This window comes from Talpa occidentalis, unplaced genomic scaffold, assembly GCF_014898055.3.
Source record: "Talpa occidentalis isolate TD23 unplaced genomic scaffold, MPIMG_talOcc4v2.1 talOcc4.5, whole genome shotgun sequence".
Lineage (NCBI taxonomy): Eukaryota > Metazoa > Chordata > Mammalia > Eulipotyphla > Talpidae > Talpa > Talpa occidentalis.
Window position 1 is genome coordinate 98,471,467 of NW_023604861.1, and position 26,604 is coordinate 98,498,070.

A 26,604-nucleotide genomic window follows, 5' to 3' on the forward strand; every position below is an offset into this window, starting at 1 on the left:
TGTGGGGCAGGGTTTCTTCAATTGTAAAACTGGGATAATAATAACAAGCACAAAATAACCTGGGCACGGCAGCAGATAGTCCATACTGGCTGGTGGAAGCAGAGAGGCATTTGTTCAAGGCTGTTGGAAGTTCACAGAAACCCTGAAGGTGTGGGAAACTGTGACCTGGATGTGCCCACATCCTGGCTGGGTCTAGTGGGAATCCTGGGGCAACACCACACGCCTCTCTGCGACACCCTACAGCCATGACCCCCGCAAACGTACACACTCCCATCCTCTCCTCTGAAATGGAAACCCAAATTCTTATCAGTCACCATGTCCATCTCTGGGAGACACTCATTTCTCCTGAGGGTCTGTTGATTCCTTTGTCAATTCCACGTAAAATAAAGTCACCCCCACCACCAGCACCCTGGCCAAAAAAAAAAAAAAGGCAATGCAAAATCATGGGGACAAAAATGTGAATTAACTTGCCTATAATAGATAAGGACATATAAATACATGCTAACAGAAGTGTAATGTGTCTGAAGCATGAAGATATGATTGACATGTTTCAAAATGAGATGCCAGGTCAGATGCAAAAATTCAAGGATTGATCTGAAATCTGGTGATTAAAGTATAGAAATTTGAGTGGTTGGAGTCTGAGGAGAAATTTTTTGTCAAGAGGATTTTTCTGGAGAGAACATGTTGTGAGTCCAACCCTCCAAGCTAAGGGAAGGACATTTTAGTTACCATTTTATTCCTAACAAAATACCTGCAAATGGAGTGATTTTAGACAAAAACCATTTTATTTTCTCTCAACTCTGTGAGTCAGGCATGTGGGCAGATGTCCCCTGGTTGGTTCTATTCCACATAGTATCAGCTGTGATTATTCACTTGGTTTTGTTTAGCTGGTGAGGCCAGCTGGGCCTGACTGGAAGGTTCCAGAAGGCCCCACTCATGTCTGGTGCCTCAGAACATGGCCTGCTCCACATGCTTGCTTGGCTCCTTCACACAGGGTGGCTGCAGGTACTAACACTTCTTTCAAGATGGCTGGTTCCCAAGAGCCTGTTCCAATAAGGCCTGGGCTCCTGCACTAACACAAAATCACTCACATCCACCAGTGCAGGGAAGGTCTTTCATTGAACCCACATGCACTGTCAGTCCTCTGTGGCACATTGTTCAGGGGCAGTACTTAGTGGCCTGGAATATATCCTGGTGGACATGCCCAGACAGGCTGTCTTGTCCACTGGGTCACTGAATATCTCCTCGCCCTTCCAGGCCCTTTGGAAGACATCCACAAGAGAACAGCATTCTCACACCTCCTAGGCCCCACTTCCTTCCTTCCTGACCCCTGAAATGTTTTGACTTGGCTGCACTCATGTATAACAGAAACCTCAAATGATAGTGGCTTCATTTACACAGAGGTGTGTTTGTCTCTGAGATGAGAAATCTGGGCTAGGTCGTGGCTGGCATGAATTTGGCAGCTTGTGGATGTCAGAGTCAAGGTCTACGGTTCTCTGTCCTTTCCCTCACAGTTGCAAGGTGATTGCATTGGCTCCAGCCATAGTGGCTTCGTTCCAGGAAAGAGGGAGAGAATCAGGGTGGAAGGAGGAAGAGGTAGTGTCTATATGAGGAAAGCAATACTTTCACAGAAGCAATACTTTCACAGAAATCTCTGCAGGACTGATGCCTGTTTCCCTGGCCAGAACTGAGCCACCCTGATTGCAAGGAAAGTGATTGAAAGGATAGTAGCACATTTCTATCTATCTCCAACAAAATCAGGATTCTGTGGATGAAAAGGCAGGGGAGAGTGAATACCGAAGTGGCCTTCTGTGCCACCCAGACCCAGCAGGTTTGTTTAATGATTGAATGTGCTGTGACCCAGATGGACCCTAGGAAACTGCCTGGCACACACTAAGTGCTCAATAATTGCAGGGGGCAAAGGGGTGGTCAGCAGTTCCTGCTCCAGTCATACCCATGGTTTACCTTTAGCCTCGTCATCAGAGGGACTGCTTCCTACCTCCTCATTCTCCACTCTATAGAGGTGCCAGGAGATCTGAGGGATGAGGTCAGTGAGCAGAGGTCAGAGGCCAAGAGACAGTCAAAGGCCAGGACTCTACCCCCACCCCCCCACCCCCCACCCCCCACCCCCCCACCGGCTGTGCCCTGGCCCCTGAACCTCCCAGGCAGGGGGCTGTAGGAGAAGGGCTGCTCCCTTTCTGGCTGCAGAGAAGCCCTGGAACTTGGGTGAGGCCCCTTTGCGGTGAGATCACACCTTCAGCCGAAAATCACACCAGTGGCACCTCCTCCATTGGTGCTGGGAGCACAGGCGCTATACCCTCCCCCAACCCTACCCCTCTCCCAGCCCAGGAAGCTGCAGGAGCACTGCTGCCTCCGGTAGTGTGAGCTCCGGGGTCCTCAGAAGCCAGAGCCAGGTGCAAGGAGAGGGGGTCCACCTGGGACTGGAGCAGGGGCAGCCGGAGGAGGCAGGCCCAGCTGCAGGGCTAGCGGGCGCTGGCCAGCCCTGGGGACTCTGAGCTGAGGCCAAGAGGCAGGCAGTCCTTGAGAAGGCAGGGGAGAGCAGGAGGCAAGGACAGAGAACAGAGGAGGGAAGGGACAGGCCAGAAGTCAATAAGAGAGGCCCTGGGAAAGACAGAACAGAAGGGAGAGAGTTCTAGAAGAGAGTCTTTGAAGTAAGGTTGGGGGGAGGCAGGCAGTGGAAGGACAGAGCAGGCTGAAGGTGGCCTGCTCTGTTCGCTGCTTGGCCAGTGCCAGGGTGGAGCCCGGGGCCCGGGGATCGGGCCTGGCCCAGGAATGGCAGGGCGCGGCGAGGGCCCTGGGCCGGCTCGGGGGCCTGCGCTGAGGCTGCAGGAGTGCCAGCATGGCTGCAAGAAGCACTTGGGTGACATCATCAGCTTCTTCTTCCGCTTCATCTCCGGTAACCTGGCTCGAGGTGAGGCTGACTGCGGTAGGATGGGGCACGAGGGTGCAGGAAAAGACAGGTGTGGGGGCTCAGGACTGTGTTTGCCTTGAATGGGGCAGTGGCCTGAGAGCAGGACTGGAAAGGATGCCAGTCTCGGAGCTCTGCGCTGTGGGCAGTGAGTGCCCAGCCAGGGGACCCCCACTCAAGGGCTTGGGGAGGGAGAGGAGGTGGGAGGTTTCCTCTCCAGGATAGACAGACCCAGGCCCAGCCCAGATGGGCTCTCAGGGCAGCCCACCCACCTGAGGCACGTTCACCCCATTGCCCTGGCCCCTTTCCCTACCCCCCTTCCTCCCCCGGGACCCTTAGCCTCTGCTATCAAAGACAGATGTGATGCTTGCCTTGAGGATTTTAAAATGAGCACATGTGTGGTAAGGCCTGAGTAAAGAAACTACTCAAAATCTATCAAAACCATCCAACCAACTTTCTGGCAGGGACACAGGGGTCTCCCTGGAGCCCACTCTCCAGCTCCACAGGAGCCCAGGTCCCAGCTCCACTGCCTCTTCTGTCCCCTGCACCTGGAGCAGGTGCTCAAAGATTGAGCGAGGCCAAGGCGAGGCCATGGGGGCCACGAGGCAGGTGCAGGGAGAGGGGCCTGTGTGTGGGGGCCTGAAGTCTCCTTGGCAGGATACCTGAGGAAGGGTTGGTGTTAGGAGCTTCAGCCCTGAGGGAGAGACCCCTGCAGCTTGGGGTGTGAGGCCCTTCCTTGAAGGGAAGTAGAAATCACATGATTTCCTAAAGAGATAGCCAATTCAATCCCTAAAACATAAAGACGAGTCCGAGGAAGCATGCGGCGTGTCAGCTTCTCAGCCAAAGCTAAAAGCTGCTCAGAGATGCCCAGGAGCAAGGGGCTGGGCTGTAACTGTCCCCCCGCCTCCACCATTCCCCCCCCAGTCCCCCCCCCAACAGACCCCTCTCTTGCCCCCATCCTGTTCTCTGCTCTGCCCCAAGTGACTAGCACAGAGCCTGGTACATGAACTACTAGTTAAATTAGCAAGTAACGTTTTAAAAGAAGAATGAAAACATTAAATTGAGCATATAATCAGTCACCTCAAAATCAGTCAGATAATTATGATTTAAAATACACAAAAGTGATCATAGGTCTCCAGGAATAAGAAGGCAGGATTCGGATATAAACGAGGCTGGCAAGGACCAGATGGCGGCGTGAGTCTAAAGCAGGGGTGCACCTTAGAGGCCTGGAGGGGGACCGTGCCAACTCTGCTGCAGGTCTTTGCAAAACAAAGGGAAATCCCTCTCTGCTCCAGATGCCTGCAGCCCTGCCCCCTCATTGCTGAGACTCCCCTTCCCTAAGCAGTCATTTCTTGGGTGTGGGGTAGAACTTTGGAGATGGTGGGCCCTGGGCTGCTTCTCTGTGAGGAGAGATACCTGTGCCCAGGGGCAGAGGGAGGTGCGGGGGTCGCCAAGACGCTGACTGTGACACTGCGAGCTGCTCCTTCTCCTCAGTGACTGCGAGCACCGCCCTGGGCCACACTGAGCCTCACTTCCTCATGGGGGAGATGTACCTACCAGCCTGCTCCATAGCAGCAGCGCGAGCCCTTTCTTATTGGTGCTTCAGTGAACAGAGCATTGCCCGTGGCTTCCTGCACCTTTTGGTACATTTGCTCCTGCTCAGTCCGCTTGCAGGCTCAGGGCATGCCACTCCCTCCGCATGTCTCTGGCTCAACCTGTCTGGAGCTCCTTCCCTTAGGAGCTATTCTCCCTTCCGAAGAGACAAAGCCTCTCCCCTGGCGCATGCAGAGCAGCAGTGCAGAACCAGGATGGGGTCCTGAATCTGCCTCTCGGGCCTCCGGTCCCTCCACTCGCCTTGGGCTTGCTGGTCTGCCTGTCTCCTGCTAGCTCTGGAGGGTGCTGGTTACGGGGTGCCGTGTGGTGGGGGATGGAAAGGAGAGCCCTGGGGGCGGGGAGCCAGGAGGCCCACAGCAGATTGTGTGTGAACTTGAGGCTGCGCGCAACTGAGAAAGATGTGGGCAGCTGTGAAAACCCAACTCAATGTATGGAACGAGATGGAGGATACAAGTTTCCCGGTCACCTCTGTCCCTTTTGTCTGAGCTGTGGAATCGCTTTCCCCTGCTTTGGATGAAATTTGAGGGGATCCTGGGTACTTCTTTCGGGTGTTAGGCATGTTGGGAATCTTTCCTGATCCTATCAGAGCTCCCGATTTGTTCATTTTGGGGCCCTGCTCTCCCTGACTAGTCTCAGGCCTGAGGAGGAGGAAGCCAGCACGTGGGCAGGGCCTGGTGTCTCCACTTTGCCAGGGCCAGGCCAGTGCCCCCTCCTGTCTTTGCCCCTGGTGCCCCGAGCCTCTTCTCCCAGTTGTGAGCCTCTCCCTCTCCAAATCTTTTTGGGGGAAAATCTGGAGGTGAATTCCCCCAGCTCTCTTCCACAGGGTCGAAGGGAGCTCTGCAGAAAATGACTGTCTCCTTGACTGTCGCTGGATGGGTGTCCTGTGCCCCCTGCTGCTGCTTCTGGACAGTGTAGCCACAGCCACAGTCCCAGTCTCCACAGGTGTGGGTCAGATCCACTGACCCTGCTTCCCCCAAACTCCAGGGACACATCCAGATCCCACAGGCTTCCCAGGAGCCCCCACAATTGGACAGAGGACTTAAGCTCTCTGGGCAAAGGGAGTAGACACCCCAGTTCACTGACCATCCTTTCCTAAGACATTCCCTTCCTCCTTCTCTCCCACCAGCCCCGCTCTGACCTGTGGCGGGATGAGGAGGGGTGAGTGCCAGTCGGCTGCCCACCCCTTGCTGTGACCTGCATCGTGGCTCATGGCCACTCTGCACCTTTGTCCCAGCTGAACAGGGCAAGTCCCATTTAACACCCGGAAACAAGATCCCCATCAAGACAGGGGAGAGGGCTGTCACCTGGGCCGCTGATCCCACCCTACAGTAGGTGCCCAGGCTGGGAGGTCCAGGGTCAAGGCAGGCGGCCAGGAAGGCAGGGGCAGAGGCAGGGAAGCGGGCCCCGCTCTCGGGCTAGGGCAGCAGAGACCCGCGGTTAGCGACCAAGTTGGACACCGCCAGCTGGAATTGTCAAAGCTTCGTTCTCGACGTGTTAAAAATATCACTCTCCCACAAATAGACAGTGAGTGTGTGTCAAGGTTCTTTTGAAGTTCTTAATGAGAACAGCAGCAGAATGACAAAGCTGATTCAAAAGAGAAAGAAACGGGGATTTTTAAAGAGGGTGGAAATCAAAGGAGCATCAAGATGTCACTGCTTAACTAGATACCAAACTAAGAAAGATCCAGGGCAGTGAAACCACCACCCACGGGGTTATCTTCTCTGCCAGCAGAAAAGGAAATCATCGCATCTCATCAGTTTTACAGGCTGTAAAACGTCTGGGCCCCAATCAATGGTGCTGCTTGGTTCTGCTCCCCTGGAGAGTCAGATTGCCCCAGCAGGGCCTGAGAGGTCACGTGGGGCTCTTTGGACCTCCCACAATTTTAAGTAGAACATCGTCTTTGTCACTTAGAGCTGCTTAAAGGTAAACCGAGGCACATTAAACATTTCAAGAGTTTCTTTGAGCAAACATTAATTCAACTCAAGCAGGGGCGAGCTGAAAGGGGTTAGGAGCCGAGGGCAAGGTTTTTCTAGAGAAACTGCAGGAACAAAGAGAGGGAATTATTTGACTGACCAACGCTTAAGCAGGCAGCCCCAAACCAAAGATGGTTAGGAACCCTCCCGCGACAGGAGCTAGGGGAGGGGTTTTATTGAGAGCAAGTGCAAGCAAGGCAAAGAAATTATTTCACTGTCACAGCTTAAGCAAGCTGCCTTATTTGGGCAAGCCTCGCTGGCTATTTGTGATCCCTTGTTCTGAAGTTTCGTTTTCTCGGATTCGAGTGTGCTGACTCTGACTTAGGTTTGGGTTCGCTTGTGCCAGCCACCGAGGTGCGAGAGCCACCTCAGTGCAATGGCCTCCTTGTTTAAATACTTGGAGAAAGCGGCATGAAGAACATGGCTTCTAACCTCTGTGAGCCTCCGTTTCCACATCTGAAATGGTCACAAGAATAATGAGGCATTAGGAAGGATGCTCTTAGATGCACACGAAAATCTCTATCCCTGCGGGATGGTCTTTCTCCTTTTTATTTTGTTACTGTGGTGGCTCCTATATTGGCTTGCTCTGTACTGCTGTGTGACTTTGGCCAATACACCTGGTCACTCGGAGACCCATTCATTCCTTATTCACTGGATGGGTATAATAGAGGGTGGTTTTGAGGATTATGCCAGTCTGTAACGTGGCAGTCCTACTCTCTTGTAACTTCAGTGGCAGGGCTGGGAATAACAAGGACTTGCTGTGTGACTCTGAGCTGGGGTTTCCCTCTTCCTGGACCTCAGTTTCTTATCTGTGAGATTAGAGCTAGAGGTGGCAATTTCTCCCCTTTCCTTTACCCAGTACAGTGATCTGGAATTTGGGGATGCATTTGTGGCTCTTGGACCCCTGGACTGGGCCTGCTTTCAGGGCCACTGCCCACTCCTTCCTCTCACTTGCTGTTCTTTCCAAGTCCCAAGAGACCCTGTGCCCTTCCAAGGCTCAGAGTGGCTCCCAAACCTCTCCCCAAGGCCTTGCTAATGAGGTGAAGTTCATGAAAAGCCACCATGAGCAGTTTGATGCTCCTCCTTAGCTTTATCAGGGGTGGGTTCAGTGGATAGGATGGGGGTTCTCCAGACAGACAGATATAGTGGGCTGCTGAGGCCCCCAACCCCTGCTGTGGTCTCTGCCCATTACCTGCCTCCAAATGGGCAAATCAGAAAGGGTAGATGGGGATGAAATTAGGGTGAGCAGGAAGAGCTCAATGGGCATTGACTGGAAAGGTGGACAGGGGAGGCCCCCGAAAGGTGTTTGGGAGCCACCTAACCAGACACTGGGGTCCCTTGGCCCCACTGCCACTTTCCTGTGCCAGAACCCACCCAAAACTGGTGTGTGTGTGAATGGGGGGTGTCCCTGCTGCTGCGGGATCCAAATCCCTGCATTCTAGGGTGGAAGGGGGTTGGGAGTTATGTGAAGTGGTAGGGAAAGAAAATAGGAATCGTTTCCAGATGCTCTGAGATGGGAGGACATGTCTTTGTGCCATGCTTGGGGCTGCTCAGAATGCTGGTTGTGAAGCTATCAGGGCTCCCAGACAGACACAGGCTGGGCAATCCTGATACCCATTATCCTGACTACCAGTCCCTTGCCACCTCCCTCCAGCCTTGCAGCCGCCAAAGGTCTTTCTTGACAGGCATTCCCTCATCTTCCCACCAGGGGGCAGCAGGACCCAACATGTCTGCCACCATGGACCATTTTAAGCTTTAATCACCAGTACTGCGTTTTCTGGCAAGAAGCCGCCTCCCACCCCTCTGTGTCTTCATACGTTTAGGGCCTAGGGACACAGGGATCTGGCATTCCTGGCCTGCCACCTCTTTTCCAGGACACATCCTGGCTTCTATGCCCTAAGTTAAACCTAGAACAGGCTGAACCCCAGCCACTGCTTTCCTCCCATGGAGTGTTTGCACCAGTCACTAGGGCCCCAGGTACCTTGGGGTGGCAGTGGGTTTGGGGATATTTGAGGACCTCCCACCTGTCCGGGGGTTCCAAGTGCCCTGTACCCTCTGAAAGGGATAGGAGCAGAGGCAAGGGCTGGGTGAAGTTTATCCTTGTCCCCTCAAGGATGGGACAGTAATGAAATGGGGAGTAATGATAAAAGAATTTTGCTCTTTGGGCTGCTGCAAGGACACAGCGCTTAGCCCAAGAGTGTCCAGCAAACAGTAAGTATACAGTGAGTTTTGGCTCCTGGCATAAGGCCTAGCCTCAGAATGGCTCCACACTAGGCATCTCATACTTCAGGGCTCCTCTTGAGAATATTGCATTTCTGAGACTTAAGTTGATCCCGTATTTTAACAAAGCAGGGGTCTGGGCTAAGACCAGAGCCCCAGGCCTCTGCTCCCAGATGGGCCTCCACCTGCTGAGTCCTGGCAGGGCCACCAGGATTTCTATTTGCTGAGTCCACCACCCTGGGCCTTGCACAGGGAAACCCAGATGTGCTGAAGTGGGTACCATTCTATAGCCCACTCTACAGATGAGCCCTGAGGCCCAAAGAGGGTAAGCAGCCTGCCCGAGATGCCCAGCTAGGATGATCGAGCTGGATCTAGTTCATTTCCCTAAGGGACCCTGTGCCGTGGGCCCCTCTCCACTGCTGTCACATAGGCTTCCAGGGAGTGTGTGTGTGCCGAGAAGGGACTGAAGACGCACCCCTCAGATTAGCCCGATGGGGGTCTGGTAGGCATAAATCCCTGTGTTAAGTATGTGACTGGCGCACACATTCACAATTAAGTTGAGTAAATATTTACAGCCATTATGGCAATTGATCGCCTTCGATCCTGCACAGGGCTGTGAGAGGCCTGCTTACTCATGCTTTCTTAAAAACAGCCTCTTCTCTCGCTCTTCTTTAATAATTCAGCTCCTAATTGTCTCCAAACACAAATCCAAAAATGCCAACTCAGGGGCTTTGTCCCCACTCTGGTCCTCTTCTCTTCCTCCCTGTGAGGGTGCTCACCCTTTTTCTGCTGCAGACCCTGGCCTCTTATGACTTCCCCAAGGGGGCTCAGGCCTGGCAGTGCCAATGGACCTGCTGCCACTGTGGTGAAGAAAAAGCCTGGAGTAATTGAGTTGTTGGGGTGCAGGGGGCAGGGAAACAGCAGGAAAGACCCGGCTGCCCCCCAGGAATTCCTGCAGCACTGGATGGGGAAGGGAGGGCTGAGGTAAGAGGATACCTTGAGGTGTCAGAGAAGTCAACCTGAAAGTGTCCCTGGTCTGGCCTCAGGCCAGAAACTGCTCCTGCCATGGTCAGGGGCTGGGTTTGGGGGTGGGACCAAAGCAACTGTGAAGGCTGTTCCAGCACCAGGTTCCAGTGTTGGGCTTGGGCTGTTGGTGCTCTCTGGCGCCCTCTGGGGGCCATCCCTGTACTGGAGGGAATCCCGGGGCTGTGCTGTGTCCCAGCTCTGCCCATGTGGCAGGGCTGCTCTAAACTGCGGGTCCTTTTTCCTCAAGGCCAGCCAGGATGAAACAGGGATGTAGGGAAGAGTCACCTGAGCCCCCAAGCATCTGACCAATGGCATCCTCATGGTCACCAGGCCTGGCAGACACCATGGCCAAGATAAGAGGGGAACCAGTGTTTGGTGGCCCATCTTGGGCAAGCAGCCGTTGCAGCTGGGGGACCACCAGGCCAGGGCTCCCATCCCTGTGAGGTCGCTGGACTAGCACTTGTCCCCCATAAACTACTGGGATTCTCCTGCCTCCAGTCAGTAGCGAGCAGAGAGAGCGCCCAGTTGTGCATTCACTCGACAGATTGTGGGGCCTGCCTCCAGGCATTGGCCTGGGTCATAGAGACACAGCAGGGAACTAGACAGATCAAAATTCATCTAGAGTTTACAGGCTATAAAATGAAATTGATAACTAAAGTATGTATTTGGAAGGAGCAGGGTTACAGAAATTATATAGGATGGGGAAGGGATTGGAGGCCCCATGGAAGGGCTTGGAAGGAGCATGACATTCGAATAGAGGCCTGAGGTGAGAGTAGAGACAAATGGGAAGCTTTCCAGGCAGGCAGATGCGGGGCAAGGGCCAAAGCCCAGAGATGGGGTGAGCTGGGTGGCTGGGGAGCAGTATGTGGGCAGGAAAATCAAGAAGGTCGTGGGGTGGGAGCAGGTGGAGAAGATGCTGCAGACCCTGTGTAGTGCCAGCAAAGCACAGGATAGGTTCTTTATGATCAGGGCAGATGGATAAAGAAGGTCCTGGAGACTTCGGTGGCTTTTCAGGCTTTTATTGAGCTTTTTACACCATTTGTAGTGGGGCAACAGGGGGGTTGGGGGGCCAGGAGGCTGGCAGGCCTCCTAGCCCCCAGCGAGTCTTTACTCTTTCTGGGCTCTCTAGTGTTCTCTCATGGCCTCTGCTTCTCCTTTACTGCTCTGCTGGTTCTGCTCTCATTCTTTGCTGCCACTACTGCTGTTGCTGTTTCCATTCTCATTCTACTGGCATCCCCGTGACGTCACCCTAATAAGCCCTGTCTCAGCCCAGGTGTGGGTGCGCCCACCTACACATGCCCACACTCTACTCCAGGTGTCTGCCATCAGGCATTCTTGCAGGACCACGGGGATCTATCCTTAATGTTAATGGCAGGAGGGCGGAAAATCTTGATAATTTTCCATTTACCCTACACCCTGGCTTTGAGCTGAGCAGTGCCTCTGCGCTGAGTTGACCCTCCTCCTGCTGCTGGATGGAGAATAAGCTCAGAGGCTCTTGCTATCACCAGGTAGCACAGTCTTGGGTAGGGTGGAGTGAGCAGGCAGCTTCAGAGGTATTTTGGAGAAGTTGAAAGTATTTGTCATACTCTATAGGAGAAAGAGATGATAGCAGAAAGATCAATGTTTTCTTCTGTCTGGAGATCCTATCTGTTATTTACTGTTGTGGGAAAATATGGGGCAGGCCATGCATGGTGGTGGTGGTAGCCCAGCTGTAGCAGGTTAAGTTTGAGCTGTCTAAAGACGCCTAGTGCAGATATTGAAGAGATAGCTGCCAGCTGGGACATGAGGGCAGTTGCTACTAGTGGAGAGGGAAAATTGGGAGCACTGGCATGTGGCCAGGATTTAAAGCCAAAAGACTGGACAGAATAAGTCCTGTGCTGTGCCAGGACACACACTGACAGTTCAGGTCTTGGCTTCTGTACCCATCCCTTGAACTTGGCCCTTGATGTCTGCAGAAGGGTTCTATTGTTTATTCTATTCAGGAAAAGCACTTACTTTCCAGAAAGCGACCTTCAATCTGTTCTAACCATTAGTTGGGATGCGGGACTCCCAGATGTTCACATGCTTATTGATTCAGAGGTGAGCACCTGGTCTGACTAGAGATCCCTTCCTAGATTTTTTGACAGTAAGTGGACATCTGGAGCAGAGAAATTCACACGCAGCCCTGATGGTATCTAGTAGCCAAGTATTAAACCACATGGAAAAAGCATTTGGGGAAAGTGAGTCTGGTGTGCAGAGTCAGAATGTGAAGTGGACATGATTTGAGCCCACGCTTCTGGTCATCCCTGACTCCCCTTTTCTTCCTATAGTTTGGTGTAAGCGTTGATGAATCCCTTTGTCTGACCAAGTGCAATTAAGGGAGCTAATCCACATCTTGGTCATCAGACCAAGAGAAGAAGCATGGACAGGGAGTCTGGGGTGACTCAGAACACAAGGAAAAGATTCTCCTAAACCCCATGTAGAGGGCCTGGAACCGGGCCTATGGTGGACATGAGACAACAAGTGATCACAGATGCCAGGGCCAGACACAGCACCCGATGGGAGAACCTGTTAGTGATCTGACTCAACTCTATGTCTACTGTTTTAAAATATATATGTACAGGGGCTCATTTGGATTCCTGATGGAGGTTTGACTCTCTCCTTTCTCCACTAAGCATCTCATGTTTGGGCCGTGAATTCAGGGAAACCCTGAATAATAATAACCCATTATATATGGGTTAGGATCATTTAACAGCCACTAGAGTGATTTTGGAGTTTATGGCTCCAAAAGTTCATGGCTAGTTCGTGGCTACCAGACACCATCAGTTCATGGCTCCACCCTCCTTTCCCATTGCATTCTGGTGCAGGCCTCTACAAACCCCCTTGTTTGTAGTAGCTCCCCACCTAGAGATAAAACACTGCTCATGGCAGGGGAGCAGGATTGAGATGGGCATCTCTGCCCAGGGCCCAGCACCCATGGGCTCAGCAAGTGTTACCTTCCTGAGTCTTTCTTGCACACCTCCTGAGGGAGAAGGACCTCCTGCTGGGTCTTCAATTGTGTTAGGTAAAGAAGATGAAGACAGCACAGTGTGTATCTGCTGCCAGCTCCCAGGAAGGACAGAATAGATGGGGTTCCTTCAGTGAACCAGAAATTATGAGGAATTCCTCCTGAAGGCAGGGGTGGATGGGATCACTCCAAAGGAGGAGCCAGAGTTGGTGGGTAGCACTGAGAGCAGAGGAGGTATGGAGGTAGGAACATCTGGATGAGAGACTGCCCACCACTGTCTTTGCGTGGAGCTGCCCACACCAGACCAGAGCTAAATAGAGGCACCTAGATCCAAGAGGCAGAGTATGCCCCGGGTGACTGGCAGTGCCCAAGAAGCACAGGGATCCTGGTCCCAGAGGTTATCATGGGTACATCCCACCCACCACCCACCCCATCCTGCCTTACCCAGATCCCCCTGTACTTTACAAGAAGATGTGGATGCTGCCTGAGAGCCCCCCAATATTTGAGGAAAACAAGCATTATCAAAGAGAAGCATTAAGCACAGTGAAATAAAGAAGGAATAACAAAAGAATTACTAAGGCAAAAGAAAAAGCATAGACTAAAATCAGTATGGCTAATATTCTCAGAGATCCTAAGTACAGAATAGAATATGTATAATTAATATTCTCAGTGATCCAAGAGGACATTATATGGATACAAAAGAGTCAACAATCTTGGAAGAGAAACTTTGATTGCTTAAATGCAGACAATTTCACAGATGGATTGAAGAGTAGAATAATTCCTCTAAAAGGCAAATTAATGAATTTGACTCTGTAGCCTCGAATTTCTATCAAGTTATAGATACTAAAAGATAAAGAGATGAAAATATCAAAAAGAATTAAGACTCAGGAAGGAGAGTTCTGCAGTTTCAACTTTCATCTGAAAGGAGTTCCAGAAAGCAGGTATTAAGATAATAGGATGCAGGAAACACACATTAATAGAAAAACTATAAGTGTGTTATCATTTAACCTTCCCATCTCTGCAGTGAGACAGCCACACTCTTACAGGAGAAAAGCCAGGGAGAAGGGGCTTTTCCAGGGTCCCACAGCTACTGGGGGCATCTTGCTTCCCAGTCTACTGAGTCCAGAGCTGGGGTGACTCTCAGACATGCTGCCTAGAAACTTATACCTTAGGTTAGTGCTTCTCCACGTGTGCGCTGGGGGAGTGATATATTATGTGAAGAGGATCCTGAGGTCAAATACACTTAAGAAGTCCTGGTCAGGTGAGGCTAAGGGAATTCACACACATGTTACACTTTGGAGGCAGCCTTGTAGAGCACTGATGGCTTTGGGATCAGTCAGACCAGGGTTCTCAACCCTTCCCTGCCACTTTTTTCTTTTTGTGATGTTTGGAGACTTTTTGCCCCCTCTGGGCCCCAACTGTCTCATCTGTTAAACAGGAATCATAATTCCATCCCATTCCAGGTTTTAGGGGCCAAGAAGATGAGAAGATGCAGAACTGGCTTGTAAGACTGTGGAATGTGGAACGTCCAGCCTCACGAGTTCTCACTAACTCCTCCGTGTGATGGGCAACTATTCAGACAGCTTTTCGTACATGATTTAGAAATCTGGGCTCCAGGATCTGTGCTTGTAGTAAATGTGTGCACAATGGGAAGAGATGGGAGGCTCAGTTCAGGGAAGCCCGGGACAGTGCCTTGGCCAGTCCTGGACCTGGGCCCTAGGCCCTTAGGTGGTCTGTGTGCATATGTGTTGGGGGTGGGAGGCGACGTGAGCTCCTCCTACCCCTCAAGCTGCTGCCAGTTCAGGCAAGGTGAGGGCCGAGGGAGGCCCTGGCCAAGGAGCTGAGAGTCCCAGGCTCTGGTCTCCACGAAGCTATCCTGTAGCTTCACAGTCTCTGGTGAGGCCTCTTCTGTCTCCTTTGGGAACTGGGAGTTCCCAAAGGAGGAAATCCCTGCAGCCCTTCCCGCCCGTCATCTGGTCGGGCTGCTGCACGTTCCCTCACCCTTAGAGAAAGCCCTGTCTGGTCTCCTAGCTTGGCCTCCGGGGCCCTGCCTGGCCAGCCTCCCTACTTTGCTCACTATGGCCCACTATCCTGGCTCACCTTCAGACCCCTACCCCTGCTCATGTCTTGTCACACTCATCTGCCCTGGAGCTATGTCGCCTCCTGCCTCCGTCCCAAGTCCTCCTCACTACTTGGCCTTCAAAGCTTAGAAACACACATGCTCCTGCTGGGAAACCCACTCTGGGCCTTGAGTTTGGGATGGGATGTATTTCTCCCATATATTCTTTGCCATGCCGTTATAACTGTTCCATTGTCTGCCTCCTTCTCTAGAATGCAGGCTCGAGGAGGGCAGTGGCCATGCCTGCCACTTTTAAGCCTGTATCTGCCAAGCACAGAGAAGACTCAGTAAAATGTGTTTTGAATGAAGTGGGAAAACGAGCTTAGGACTCTTTTAACTCTGAAGTATTATGTCTCCCCAGAGTGAGGGAAGTTTCAACATCCACTTTTCCTCCTGTGGGTCTAGCGAATAGACCCCCTGGACTTCTACACCTCATTGATGATGACCTCACAGTACCTGCCCTTGGCCAATCTAGCCCTCTGAGATGGGACAATGCTTGGGTGTTTCCAAGAAACCTCTCTAGAGCACATGCTAGAGTTGAACCCCTTTGCTTCTGGAGAGTGGAACGTGCAGCAGTTGTGAAGGCAGACATTAGTGTGGGGGTTGTGAGGACTAAATGATGTCATGCAGGTGAATGCCTAGGACCAGGCCTGGCCCATAGTCAGCACACAGTCAGTGAAGCTGCTACTATTCTGATAGTGCCCAATTCCCTTGCTTTACTGAACTCAGAAAGAAGAATGGACTGACTGAGGCCTCCCAGCTTAAGGGAGGTAAAAGTGGGTCCCAGTCTGGACCTCCAACTCCCAGTGCAAGTCTCTGGCTTCTCCCCTACTATTTTCCATCTCAGATCCCAAGGTTTGCACTGCCAAGACATTCTTCTGCATCAGTTGACAAAGAGCATCTGTAATAAGCATACCTCCCTGAGCTGCCAGAGGCCACTGCAGAAGTTGAGATACCCGCCCCAGGCATTCCAAATGGAAATTCCCCAAGACACCCTTAGGCCCTGGGCTTGAGTTCAAACAAATAAATGCTTAGATCCAGATGTATTCCCAGATCAGCTGCAAGGATGTGACCTCAGAGCACTTAGCATCAGGGTCATAAAACATGAGGATGGCTGACCCCTGTGACTGGGGTGAACACCAGGGGAACAAGCACACTCTGAGTTTGACCATGGGTGCTCCCTGTGTACCTTTTGTGTTCAGGGCCTCAGCCTAGATTCATTGGGAACTGAAGTAACACAGCTTTTGTGAAGATGTACATGTCCCTCAGTGTACAGGATGGGTGTACTGATTCTCATGACAGCAACAGAAGGGGGTGGGTCAGGGGTTCAGAATGTGTTCCCCACTTTTCAGATGAGGAAACTGAGGCCTGAAGCCCAGAGAGGCGAGAAGCAACATATCAACAGCTTAGGTCACACAGCCTTGGATATCCTGACTCAACACAGAGAGCTAGGAACGCCAAGTTCAGCCAAGAAACATAAATTTATCCAAAGAAACTCACAAACCAACATGGTGGACATTGTCTAAAACCAAAGGGTCTGAAGTGAAGTTTCTGAAGAGTGACAGCTGGGCTTGTCTAGTCCTGTCAGCCTGGAGCTGCTTGACTTCTCTGACTGGAGCTGGGAAAGGGTTAAAATATATATACCTAGGAGAGGAGACACTCAGTCCTCCAAGTGAAAGAGGGAATGGGAATTTTCCATGAAAAGGAACCAAGGAGTAGGATGAGGGAATCCAAGGACAAGGGACCCTCAAACATCCCTCTTTTCATCACCTGTTTAATATTTCTACATTCTTATAAGCCCCTGGTACAGCAGATAGGGATCTGGATATGTCTTGTGTGGTGATGGGGCCATGAAGAGAGATCTGTCCTCTTGGCCAAGGGGGAATCAAACAGATCACTGGGCGATCAGAAGTCAAAAGAGAATTTTCCCATAAGTAGGCACAACGTGTCCGCTACCACAGTAACACTTAGACATATGTCCACATGGCCAAGCAGTGCAGTCCTCTCATGCCTTCCAAGTCTTTCCTGAGCATGAGAACCATGGGAACCAGAACTTCTTAGGGAGCATGAACTCCCTTTCCTGGCCCTGATTCTGGCCCAAGAGGCTGAGAGATCCCATGATTCTGGTGGTGGACAAGGGCTTATTCCCAAAAGCTGGTTTTTTTTTTTTTAAGATTCATTTATTTATGCATACAAAATTGGGGTACAGGTCAGAGGTGCAGGGGGTGAGAGGATTCACCAGAGACACTGAAATACACTGCTGAGGGGGACAGCGGGTGAGACAGGAGAGGTCTGCTGCGCCATGAGGGTTGCTCCCTGGCCGGGGATAGAACTGGTGCTGCGGTGGCTGCGGATAGCCACCGCAGCTGTCCTTAGCCCCTTGCACCACCAGGGAGGCCCCAAAAGCTGGTTCTGACATGAGAAACTTCATCTCTTTTGCATTTCTTGTGGGATGTGTCTACCAATGGAAAATTCCCTCAGTTTTTGTTTAACTCAGAGTATTTTGATTTACTCTTCATGTTTTGAGAGGTTTTTGCTGGGCATTATAGTTTGGCTAGTTATTTCTTTTTGAGCACTTTAAAAAATGTTATTCATTGTATTCTGCCTTCTATTGTTTTTGTCACAAGGTCTTTAATCATTATTTCCTGGAATATCTTTTTTTTCCTGTGAATGTCTTTCAGGTTTTCTGTTTATCTTGGTTTTCAACTGTTTGACTAGGTGCCTAGTTGTGGTGGTCTTTGTCTTTGTTCTGCCTGGATTTAGTTGGGCTTATTGAAACTGTGGTCTGATATCTTTCATTGACTTTCAAGTTCTAATTCTGTCTCTCTATCTCTCCTCTTCTTCTGGCACTCCAGTTATGCATTTGTTAGCCCTTTTTACTTTGTTCCACATCTTCCTTCTGCCACCAGGGAGGCTCCTTCTTGTAATTTCTTATAATTTTTCATTGACTACTGGGCCAAGCACATGTACAGATGGTATCAGCTGCTTTTGTTTGTCACCTATGTTGACCGAGTTGGAGGTAGTGAGAAACAGATATGAGTTTTAATTTGTTCTCATTTTCTCTCAGTTTTTGTCCAGTCTTTCTTCTTATTTTCTGGTCCTGTTGACCTTCAGGGACATATAGAAGTAACAGTCTTTCATAGACTTCCTCCCCCATTCCCACAATGTGGAAGATTCCATTTTCATAAAAAGCCCTTATTCTATATCACCCATAGTGGTTCTGCTTCCTTGCTCAAAACCTAACAAGAACAACATCTCATCTTTTCATTCATTTTGCACACTTCTTTTTCTATATTTAAAAACATTAATTTAAAGATGAAATTAATATGTAGATCATTTGGTGTCATTCAGTTCTCCTAAACAAGGATCACTGGCCTTTTTAAAAAAAAAAAGATTTATTTATTTATACAAGAACCAGGGTACAGGTCAGATGTGAGGGAGGGTGAGAGGATTCACCAGAGACAGAGCGGGGAACAGAACAGGCAGACCAACCAAAATACACTGCTGAGGGGAGCAGCGGGCAAGACAGGAGAGGTCTGCTGCGCCCTGTGGGCATCTCTGCGGCTGGCAGAGATCGCATCGGCACTGTGGAGGCTGCCAACAGCTTCACAGCGCTGCACTCAAGCACCTGCGCCACCAGGGAGGTCCCTCACTGGCCTTTATTAACTGCTGCCCAATGCCCGCATGTATTTGCTTAAATTTTTTGGCCCAGATTATATCGTTCTTTTCAATGATAAGTCTTATACCACATATTCCACCATGATTATAACCTTCCTTTTCTGCACTCAGAGTAGTTGAGAGAGGTATAGTTAAAAACAGACATAGTCAAACCCACCCATGTGGTCCCTAGGTACAATGAGTCCTCTCTCTGTAATTACAACGAAGTTGCTGCCTTTATTGAGTACCTCAAATGGGTGAAGGGCACTATTCTAAGTGCTTTGCTTGCACTAATTCATTTAATACTTACATTCAGTCTATAACGTAGATATTATCATTCCCATTTATAGCTGTAGAACTGGAGTCATATTGAGACTAAGTTATTTGCCCAAGGTCACATGACTTATAAGTAGAAAAGGCAGGATTTGAACCTAGGTCATCTGACAGTAAAGCCTGCATTATTAACCTTGGCACTATTCTAGCATTGAAAAACATATATATATATTATATATATATATTCTTGTTGTAAATGTAAGTTATGAGAAAAACCAATGTATCAACAGAGCTTTTTAAAGTTGCAGTTCTTCCTCCCAGCCTGCATTTGGGATGTGTTGAATCTGTCAAGCTTTGTTCTTTTTTTTTTTTTTTTATGAATTTCCCTCATTTGCAGTCCAGCCTCTCTTGTTCCAGAAGGACCCTGAGCCCTCACTGTATTCATTAGGGTAGATCAGGTGCTATAACAACAGTCCCCACACCCAGTGACTTAAGGACAAAGAAGTTTATTTCTCTCTCCCATGACCATTTTGAAATGAGTGTTGGTTGGGTGGCTCAGATTTATTCCCTGAGAAGCAGAACCAAGTTGCCTTCTACCTTGTGGATTTGCAACTTCTAGAGGTATGTCACTGTTACACAGTCGAGCCTGGGCACAGGCATGTCTGAGATGCAGCTGAGGAAAAGGGGAGAAGCAAAGCCCAATGTAGCAAGGGCTCTACCCAGAAATACATACATTAATGCTGTTCACATTCCCAGAACATGGGGGATTTAGAAAGGTGACCCTAAGCTGTATATATTCAGAAACAACTCTATGACCACAGAAGGGCAGAATGGACGCTGGGGGACAACTGGTGGTCTCCATCTCTTTACCATCGATCATCTGTGTGCATCCTTCCATGTATATAACACATCCCTTCCTCCCCCAGGGAGATAAGAATGGGAAATGCCCAGTAGACAGTGGTCCATAGCAATTAACTCCTGCTAGGCGGAAATTGCAAATTAAGGTATCATTGCTGTCAGAACTCCCCCGCTCCAAATTCAGAAACTGAACTGATTCAGATAATTTTTTTTAGATATTATTCTTTCATGAACTCTTGTGCTTTTATCTTAAATTCGGGAATTTAATAGGTTTACATACTGCATTATATTACTCATGATCTGAACTCACTAAAATAACTCTCACTATATGATTCAGGAAATGCATGGACTTGCATGGTGAGGATACTTCTGGTTTCTATCACAATACTAGTCCCTCAAAGACATTGTTGGTTTCTGGTCTGTTTGTTTCCAATCAGTCCTGTATTCAGTAACCACTACCAAAGTTCTTTTCTGAATGTAATTCTGATAGCTGCCTTATTTCTTGACTTTCTTGTTCTACCCCTGCTTATGAGAAGCTTAACAGGAAAGCCTTCCTCACTAAAAGAAATAGGAAGAAAGAGCCCTTTCTTATTATAATTCTCAGGACATTGGCGTGTCGGTATGCAATGTCTGGAACTTGGCATCCATCTTGTGATCATGAGGAAAGCAGGCTATGGGTCAGGTAAATGTTCTGGTGCTGGTAGTATAGGTGGATACAAGAACCCAGGTTCTTAATGATACCACTATATCTGAGTCCTGGAGCCATCCCCCTGCTGGACTTTCTGTTGTGACATGGTACATTTCCTTGTGGTTTAAGCTAAAGGAATGAAGATTTTCTGCTATCTGTACCCACAAACCTCCCACATTTCATCTGGAGTTGGATTGGAGCAGAGATTGTGTGGGTGGGTTCTGTGTGGCCCCAGAATCTGATTGGAGAACTTGGGTAGTACCATAAATAAAGAGAATTGGACTTTCTTGTCCTAACTTCATCCAGGAACAAGTTTCCATGTACATATGTTGGAATGATTCACATCCACCAGCTTGTCAGATTCTCATACTCACAGTGTGATAGGCAAAATAGATGTCACCAAGTGACCCCATTTTACAAGATAACAAGGCCTAAAAATAAGTATGTCCTGGCCAAATCTGCCATTAGTTAGGGTTGGATGTAGGGACTTAACCCAATGCACACTGGCTTAAGTAATAATAGGGGACTATATTGGCTCATGTAACTGAAAGATTTAGAGGTTGTCATCAGGCATAGCTGAATCTAGGTGGATAACAGAATCTAAGTGGACTGAAGTTGGCTTCTTTCTACCTTTTAGTCTGATTTCCTGGGGGAAGGGGGTGACTGAATTCTCAAGCTCACTGTTCCCCATGGTGGCAGATGGCCACGTAGCCACCACAGTGTGCCTGTCTCGCTTGTCCCAGGGCAAGTCTTACGGAGATTGCTCATTGTCTTGGCTCCATCTGGTGCCCATGCCTGAGCCAATCACTGTGGCATGGAGAGGTAATGAGGGGTGGAGAAAGAGGAATTGATGCTGATACACCAGTTATATCCCAAACCTCTAAAAGCAGTGGCTTGAGGCTGGCAGGGGCAGGGAGCACTACAAAGGAACTTAGGGTGCTGTAACCAAGTCAGAAAGAGGAGTGTCAAGCAGGCAGTCACAGGCAGAGTTGAGCAGAGAGCCCGTGGAAGTTTAAAACAAGGGAAAGACAGGATCTGACATTCATCCTGAAATGACCACTCTGGTTGTTGAATGGAGAAGAGACAGGAGGACAGAGTGGAGGTGTGGAGAGGCATTGGGGATCAATGCCAAGAGTCCGGGAGAGATGACTTTGGCATGACCAAGCTGGGGATCAGTGGAGCAGAGATGGATGAGAAAGAGACACAATGCCAGGGCTTGGTGAGAGACCAGGCAGGTGTGGGACAGGTGGATTCCAGGCTAAAAGCCAGGGTTTTGGCCTAAGCAGCTGAGACAGGGAGCCGAAGGGGGGGGGGCAGTTTGGGGGAAGGGTGAGAGTTCAGCTTCAGACCGGCTACATTTGAGAAGCCTTGAGTTCTCCCTGGAGAGGAGTCCTAGGGGCATTTCCTTGGAGTGTAGAATTCTACTTTTAGGAATTCTTGTCTCATTCCTATGCAATATGAGAAGGATAAATAAATCGAATAATGTCTGATTTGTCCATTACATGCACTAGACCAAAAGAGGTTTACCCTCCTGGAGAATTGGGCAGGAACAACTTGCAAGCTGTTTTGCATGGAATGGCCCTTTGAACAACCTGTGCCCGGCCCAATCACTCCCTTAAGAGTCAAAAGACTTTTTGAAATCTTTGGGAGCTGAGTGGTCAAGAGAATGGACTGGGGCATGCAATGAATATTGGTCAAGCAGACAGGGTCCCAGCCCACAGGAGCTGGAGAAGGTGTCATGAGCGATGAGGGGCACAGGATGGCATGTAAGGTATCTGGGCAGACAGCTGAGACACAGTGCAGAGCTCTTTGACCCAGACAGTAGAGGCCCCGGGGGGTTCAGAAGAGAAGGGCAGCTGTGCAGGACTGGCATAATCTGGATTGGGTTCCTGCAGGCAGAACAGGAATAGCACTATCAATATTCCAGGCAAAAGGAGGACCATGACCTCTGAGTTACAGGGTGTAAGTCTAGGTTTCAAGTCTACGCCAAAAGGCTCCAAAGCAGCTGGGTCACTAAAAACCTTAAAACTAGACCAAGACAGCAGGGCCTCTCTAGGTCTCCCCAGCAACCTGAGGTCTTCCAGTGAGGGCTCAGGGTCCCCCAGGCTGCTCCCACCACATTGTTTTCTTATCTTTCCCACCTCTGTGGCAGCCCTCAGCATCATGACCTGTAGAGATTTCTCTATATGAGCACCTCCTCTCAGCCTGCCCTTTCTCTGAAGACAGGGAGCTGGCAGTAAGTGTTGTCAATACCCCATACTCCCTACCACCTGAGGCATTTAGGGAGGGCAGAGGCAGCTGGGAAAGGCCTGGCCTAGGGCTTCACAGGCATAGGGTTGGGAGCTTGTCTGATGGCTTCCCTCTTCAGATCTTGGGGAAAAGGGGAATATGAGGGGATCATCAGCCCCAACCTGAGTGGACCTGGGTTGGCCCCAGAGTTGGCAGGCCCCAAGCTAGGGAGTGAGCAAAGGAGTCAGCTTCCCATCCATTAGGCCCATGGCCCAGGCTGCTAATGACGAGCGGACATTCTGCTCCCAGTCCTGGTATCCACTTAGGCATCGTTAATATTTTACGCCATATAGCCAGGGGATCAATGTCTCATTTATAGCTCAGTGTTTATGGTAGTCTTTGAAGCTTTCATGGGGAAGATGCTCAGCAGCACCAGGAGAAACTGAGGCAGGAGAGCAGGGGTGGGGCCAGTCTCAGGAGGACACCTAAGATGGCCTCCTTTGTTTGCTGGGTACTCTATCCTTCCTACCTATCTCACATCTGCCACCCTGCTTATCTGGGCACACCCTCCTCCGAGAACACATCAGGGCCCCTGGCATGTGTCAGTCTTGTCTTATTCAATCCTTTACAAGCCCCTAGTGAGGCTGCATTAACATCTCTATTTTAGGGTTGAGGAAACTGAGGTTTAGGGAGGTTTGTACTACTGCTCTTTAAGCCAGGCCATTCCTTGGGGATTGGTGGGGTAATTAGCTTGGACACAGGCTAGATTCAGCTCAGCATTTCAGTGTGTAAATTAGATTACATGGGGCCCTTTAACCGTCCTAGACTTTTTGGCAACTCCTGTGCTCCAACAGAGTCCTGCTCTCTGGTCAATCAATGGCATTTCTGCTAGAACTGTTGCTTTTGGTCAGCAGAAACTCACCACATGCCCACTTAAATGGAATTGAGAGCTGTGTATTTACAGTTTTTTTTTAAAAATATCTCCAATAACTCAGACTTTTAACCAAGTGTGTTAAATTGTGAGGATGAACTGCCCAGATGAAAGAAACGCACTGCTTCTCTCCCTTTCAGTTTTCATCCAAAACAATGTGATGTCCAGGGACAGCATCTGCTATGGAATCCAGCAGGTCTCTAGGTCTCATTTCTCTCACCTGTTAAGTGGGAGCCCTTAAGGATTACAAGTAAACCAAAGGCTTGGCTCATGGAGGTGAACTCCAGAAGGGCCTTGAGCCTTGCATGCTGGGTTTCTCATGCCGCCTGGACACCTGAGCTTGGGATGCAGTACACGAGCAATATTTATTAAGAGAATGAACGAGGGCCTCCCTGGTGGCACAAGGAGTTGAGACGCAACCTATGAAGCTGTCCACAGCCACTACAGCACGAGTTCAATCCCCAGCCAGGGAGCTCCCCACATGGCACAGCAGACCTCTCCTAACTCGCCTGCTGCTCCCCTCAGCAGTGTACTTCGGTCAATCTGCCTGTTCTGTTCCCCACTCTGTCTCTGGTGAATCCTCTCACCCTCCATGCCTCTGGCCTGTACCCCAGTTCTTGCATGCATAAATAAATGAATCTTTAAAGAGAGAGAGAGAGAATATGAACGAGTAGAGAGCAGACCCCATAAATGGAAGATGCTGTTTTCAGGCTCTAGGTGCAAGCTCCCAGGCCTTGGAGCGCTGGGGCTCCGGAAGACGCGAGAATTGGGTGTTCTCAGCAGTTCGCGCTTCCCGCCCTCCGAGCCCAGGGCTGGTAAGGACGACGCGGCGCGCAGTGCCCGCTCGAGGGCAGCAGAGAGTCACAGCTCCGGCCCAAGTCCCGGGATTTGGGGGCTCCGGGATGCCGGGCTCCTCCCTGCCACTCTCCCTACTCTCTCCTTCCTTTCTCCTTCCTCGCAGCGGCTCTCCTTTCCTACCCGGTGCCCTAGGGGGAAGAACGCCAATCACAAACTAATTAGCATTCGCGTGCGCTGCACGCCCGCAGCTCTTGGCATCAGCTGGGCTTTTCCCCGCAGCCGGAAAGGCGGGCACCAGCCCCTCTTCGTGGAAGAGGAATCTGCAAGGCCGTGACTCGACCAAGGTCGCGCGGAGCAGTCGAGACTTGAACTCAGGTTCCCAGTTCGGTAGACACCAAGGCCAAAGCCTACACTCCCTCCCAAACCTCGAGCGCACGCAGGCTCCCAAGCGGAGAGCTTGGATACCAACTTCTCAGTTTTCAAGCGGGACCAGACCAGCGCCGGGTTCCCGCGCCCGCTGAGGGCTACGGGTTGTGGGAAACACCCCCGGGCGACAGGGCTTCCCGGGGCTTCCCGCGCCACCTCTCCGCGGGCCCGATACACGGAGAGCAGCGACGGCCAAGCCCAGCGTTTGCCCGCCGGCCAGGGGAGGGGAGCCCCCTTCTCCACCGAGCGCCGCTGCGGCCCCTCCCAACCCCTCGGCCGGCACCCGGGCCGCGGGGCCGGGCAGCGCCGCCAACAGCGTGGCCTCCCCGGGGCTGGCCGAGACGCGCGGGCTGAGCGCCAGGACCCGTCCCGGGGCTGCACCGTGCGGGGCGGGGCCGCCTCCCTCCGCCCCTTCCCGGGCGCGCGCGGGGCGGGGGGGCGCGAGGGACGCCTCCCGGGGTGGTCGCCCCGCCTAGGCCAATGAGCGCGCGGGGAGCCGCGATGGAGGCTGGGGCGGCCGGGGGAGCCCAGGACCCCAGCGGCCGCCGCGCCCCCGCGCCCCAGCGCCCGCGGGGCTGGAGAGGGGGCGAAAGCGGCCAGACGCCGGCGCCGGGTATGGAGGCGCCTCTGGTTCGCGCCCGCCGCGCGAGCTGCGCCCCACGCCGCTGCCGCCGCGCCTCGAAGTTTGCCGGCTGACTCGGAAAGTTGCGCTGGGGCTCGGCCGCCGCGTCGCGTCCAGCCGCCCGGGCTGCCCCAGCTCCCGCCGCTGCCTTCCGCGGAGCCGGGCGCCCGCCGACACCACAGCCCCGCCTGCCGGGGGCATGTGAGCCGCGGCCTCCCCAAGATCCCGGGCGGGCGGCAGCAGCCCCGGCGCCTCCGGAGGCAACGCGCCGGCCAGGGGCACGCCCCGGCCCCAGGCAGCCCGGGCCGCCATGGGCATCCAGGGCATGGAACTGTGCGCCATGGCCGTGGTGGTGCTGCTGTTCATCGCCGTCCTCAAGCAGTTCGGCATCCTGGAGCCCATGTCCATGGAAGGTAATGCGGGGGTACCCACCTTTCCGCTGCCTTCCGCCAGGGGCCAGGGGTCTGTGGGGAGGGAGCGATGCTCTGCGCTGGGAGAGCTGCCTGGCGGGGAGCGACCCTCGGGCACTGTGCGCCCTGAGGCTCAGGCTGCCGCACCCGCCGTCCCCTCCCGCTTGCAGAGGGCAGGGGCTGGGACTGGGGGCTGTGAGGGGCGCAGGCTCCGAGAAGTCCCCGAGAGGACTCAGCCGCGGCTTTTGGAGTGAATGTGAGCAAGATGCCCGATGGCACCTCGAGGGGACGTCCCCGGCGGCCCCGGCCGCCCCCTGTAAGCACAGCGGACTCGGGTTGCCCGGTGGAGGGAGGTGGCACTGGGTGAAGATGACAGGAGGGACCCTCATTTCAGGGCTCCTGGCGAATAACGAGAGATCTTGGCCCTGAGATGGAACCGCCTATTTCTCCCCCGACCCTATCTCCAGTTCCCTCTTCTGATGCAAGGTTCAAGCCCACATCTGTCTCAAAAAAAAAAAAAAAAAAATTGACTGAGGGTACAGACCTACAGACCTACTCAAGTCAGGCGCAGCCGTGGACCTAGGACACTTGACAGGTGCCCTTGGAGCTGCTTCCCAGCCCCTGATCTATCTCCATGACCTCTGTGCAGGTTAGGGGGAGGAGCCCCTCAGGACACACCCATTCTGAAGGGGACCTTGACACACACACACCCACACACACACACACACACCCGGGGCTGTAACTTACTCTTCTTCCTGTTCCTAAGAGGGCATTGAGGGGCCTCCCCTGGTGGCTCAGAGGTTGAACGCTGGGCTGAGAGGCTGCCCGCAGTCTCTGCAGCGCCG

At 51.7% G+C, this 26,604-nt stretch overlaps 1 protein-coding gene across 4 annotated transcripts in view; it reads left to right on the top strand.

Annotated features, from left to right (window-relative positions):
* Positions 1-26,604, top strand: part of KCNIP3 (potassium voltage-gated channel interacting protein 3) — a 74,455-nt gene that overhangs the window by 17,045 nt on the left and 30,806 nt on the right. The window contains exon 1 of one of the 4 annotated variants that reach the window (XM_037527856.2): positions 2,779-2,932. The exons of 2 other annotated variants lie outside the window; for them this stretch is intronic. In XM_037527856.2, coding sequence (XP_037383753.1) covers positions 2,794-2,932 — 139 coding nt within the window. In that variant the 5' untranslated portion in view covers positions 2,779-2,793. Of the gene's footprint in view, positions 1-2,778; positions 2,933-25,626; positions 25,763-26,604 lie in introns of those variants that run through there. One more of the 4 variants, XM_037527857.2, reaches the window with a different exon arrangement.